The sequence below is a fragment of the Apis dorsata genome, unplaced genomic scaffold (assembly GCF_000469605.1).
Source record: "Apis dorsata unplaced genomic scaffold, Apis dorsata 1.3 scaffold_197, whole genome shotgun sequence".
NCBI lineage: Eukaryota > Metazoa > Arthropoda > Insecta > Hymenoptera > Apidae > Apis > Apis dorsata.
In genome coordinates, this window is record NW_006263481.1 from 30,858 (window position 1) to 34,037 (window position 3,180).

The 3,180-nt window shown below is 21.9% G+C and overlaps 1 protein-coding gene across 3 annotated transcripts in view; it reads right to left on the reverse strand.

Moving 5' to 3' along the window:
• Positions 1-1,448: 1,448 nt before the first annotated feature.
• The window catches only part of LOC102678764 (elongation of very long chain fatty acids protein 4-like), a 16,059-nt gene continuing 14,327 nt past the window's right edge, over positions 1,449-3,180 (reverse strand). For 2 of the 3 annotated variants that reach the window (XM_006614768.2, XM_006614769.2), the window contains exons 6-7: positions 2,186-2,463; positions 1,920-2,072 (exon numbers count right to left, since the gene is read on the reverse strand). In XM_006614768.2, the coding sequence (XP_006614831.1) occupies positions 1,920-2,072; positions 2,186-2,463 (431 nt within the window). Of the gene's footprint in view, positions 2,073-2,185; positions 2,464-3,180 lie in introns of all 3 variants that reach the window. The other variant, XM_006614767.2, reaches the window with a different exon arrangement.

The window sequence follows — 3,180 nt, forward strand, 5'->3', positions numbered from 1 at the left end:
GATCTTCATGAAACTATTGATAATAGATTATTTAAGTATTTACAAGAAAAATGAATTAAAAATCTGTTTTGTTATAAACTAAATTTAATTATATGTATATTTAAAGTAATATATATTTTTATTTTACTCTTTTTTATATTTATAATAATGTTAATAATTGAAAGCATTCATTTTTATTAGGAAATTTTTGGTAAATCAAAAATATAAAAATTTAAATTTTTGTTAATGAATTTATTTTTTTGATTTATAAAAATTTCTGTCACTAATGTTTTATGTATATATATTATTGCTTGCAGTAAATTACAAAAAAAAAATTGAGTCTAAAAATTTTATATAAGAAACAAATATTCTTACAATATAGTAAGAATATTACAATATTATAATTAGTCTGATTTTAATACATAGACACATTATAGTGACAATATATGTATAACATAGTACATTTTATAATTTGTATATCTAATTTTATTACCTGTTATGATTTTCAATATTGGAAAGGTATGATAAACTATTGAAAATAAACATAATGCATTTGTCGATTTATTGCATTGCGCAGCAATGCGCTTTTTATAACAATTGCAATGTTCTTTCTTGTACATATTTCGCTAGTAATAAAACATAATAACAATATTTTAATGTTTAATAATTATAAAAGTAATTTAAATAAACAAAAATGTATAAAAAATTCCAATTAAATTTTATAAATGATTATATATTTTATGTATTTTTTTATACTTTGATTCAAAAATGAATTTAAAAATTTCGTGATGATATTTTGTTTTTATGGACGATTTTCATTTGTGCGATAATATCTATATTTTTTCAAATTTCCAGAAAATTCTGTGTATAAAAAGTTTTATTATTTTGATATTTAGTTGGAATGTGTAAAATTTTCTACACACATAATAATACATTACGCGCACATAATATTTGTATTTGTAAAATATTAATTGTAGAAAAACGTTTTATATAAATCTTTAGCTAATTTATCAATATCTTACCAATTGACATAATGAATTAGTTTTTTTGTTTCACATTATGTCCAAATAAAAATTTGACTATTACTGCTAATTTGTTATAAACAAATTGATTTTTGAAGGTAATAACATTTTATTATTACTTTACAAAAGTCATATTCATAAAAAATTTCATTAAATAAGAAAAAATCATGTATAAAGAGGGACAACGTTAGATATATAACTATAAAATTCTAACAAAATTTTTTACAATTTTTAATAGTAATTTATATGTTAAAATGTTATTTTCCATTTATTTAAAGAGGCTGTTGTAGTTCGTATAACATACTCAAGTATCACGATAAAGTATCAACTAGACGTCAAATGTGCAAATGTTAGTACAACCTTTTCGTGATCGCCATATTTGAATCCTAACCTTAGATCTATTGCGAGAAAAAACCAAGGCAGTTTTCGACGTGACGATTCATTTCATTTTTTTTTTTTTTTTATAATGCAAATTTTAACTACTGGTCACAAAAAGATCGCTTAGTTTAAACTTATATAACATTATCGTAATCGATCACATTGGATCTTATATAATTCACCTACTGAAAACTAAACTGCTAATGAAGTTGACTAATTTATATTTACAATATCTTAGACCAGCAATTTATCAAAGTTTATGTTGCTGATCCAAAAATAAAAAAATTCCAGGCCGATATATAATCGCATTTAATTCGTCAGAGAAATATCGGGTTTTTATATTAAACCCAATTTTTCTGTAACGGTATAATGTATTAAGCACCGCGAACAAAACGGCAGTTGTAAGAACTAAAAATTCTGATCAAATAGATTTGGTTTATCGTTATCGATTTTCCAATTTCTATTTACTTTGATTTTGTAACTAAGTATGTATATCATAATTCGATCTTTAATATTTTAAAGAACTTTGGATTGCATTTTTCACTGAATTTTTTTACATACACCATTTGCATATCCGTTAGCATGTCCATTTGAAATATTTCCATTACACACAGTTCCATCAGTAATTTCTTTCTTCGATTGAGTATCTACTTTCATTTTTTCTAATTGTCTCTCCGCATATGCTTGTTTGCCCTAAAACATTGATATTTCGAAATTTTTTATGAATTAAAAAAAAAAAGTAATTATTTATTTTATTATTATTAAATTTATATTTAGAAAAATTTAGAAAATATTTTGAAGATTACCTTAGCAATGTAAGCTTTGGCATAAAAGTTTCCAAATAGAACGATAAAAGAGATCATGTAAATGACAAGAGCATATTGCATCCAAAGTGGAAAATCACATCCTGATCGAATACCATTGATGCCAAGAATCAAGGCAGTGGTAAACTGGATCAATTGAAGAATCGTCAAATATTTTTTCCACCAGAGATATTTAGCTACGGAGGGTCCCAATGCGGCCAAACCGTAATATGAATACATAAGAACATGTATAAAACTGTTTACCATTGCTGGAAGAAAAGCTGAAATATAAATATTTTCAATTAAAAATTATATCCATTTAATCCAAAAAAATAAAAAAATAGCTTTAAAGAATAAAAATTTATTTATAAATTTAATCACATAATTCAATCATTTGTATCTAATAAACATCTTTAATTTTTAGTAAAAACAAGTTCCTATGATTTCTCTTGTAATTTTAAGATTCATAAATGTATAAAGATGTTACGATATCTATCAATGTATATACCAAGAGATATAATTTTTTATAATTCGGCAAACTTTCTATGAAATTTTTTATTTTTATTTTTTATTTTATTACATGGAAGCGATTAAAATTAATAAATACAATTAGAACACATTTATTTATTGCTTAATATCATCAAATTTAAATTTTATTTTACGTATTATAAATTACATATTAATCATAATCAATATAGTAAACATTAATTAGAAAATCAATGTAATTAGAGAAATGTAAGTACTTATTATTTTTTAATTATATGAATATATTTTATTTCTTTTATTTGAATAGATATTAAAAATAATAAGGAGAAAGTAAAAATCTTTTTACTTTCTTTGTTTATTAACTTTTACTAATCCTTAAAAATAAACGAATGAGCGAAATGTTATCTCGTTTTGTTATAAAAAAGTTTTTATTTTTTGATAGCTGAATTTTAAAACTTAAAGAATATAAATGCAATTTTATATTCCAATATTAATTAAAAAAAAAAAAAAAA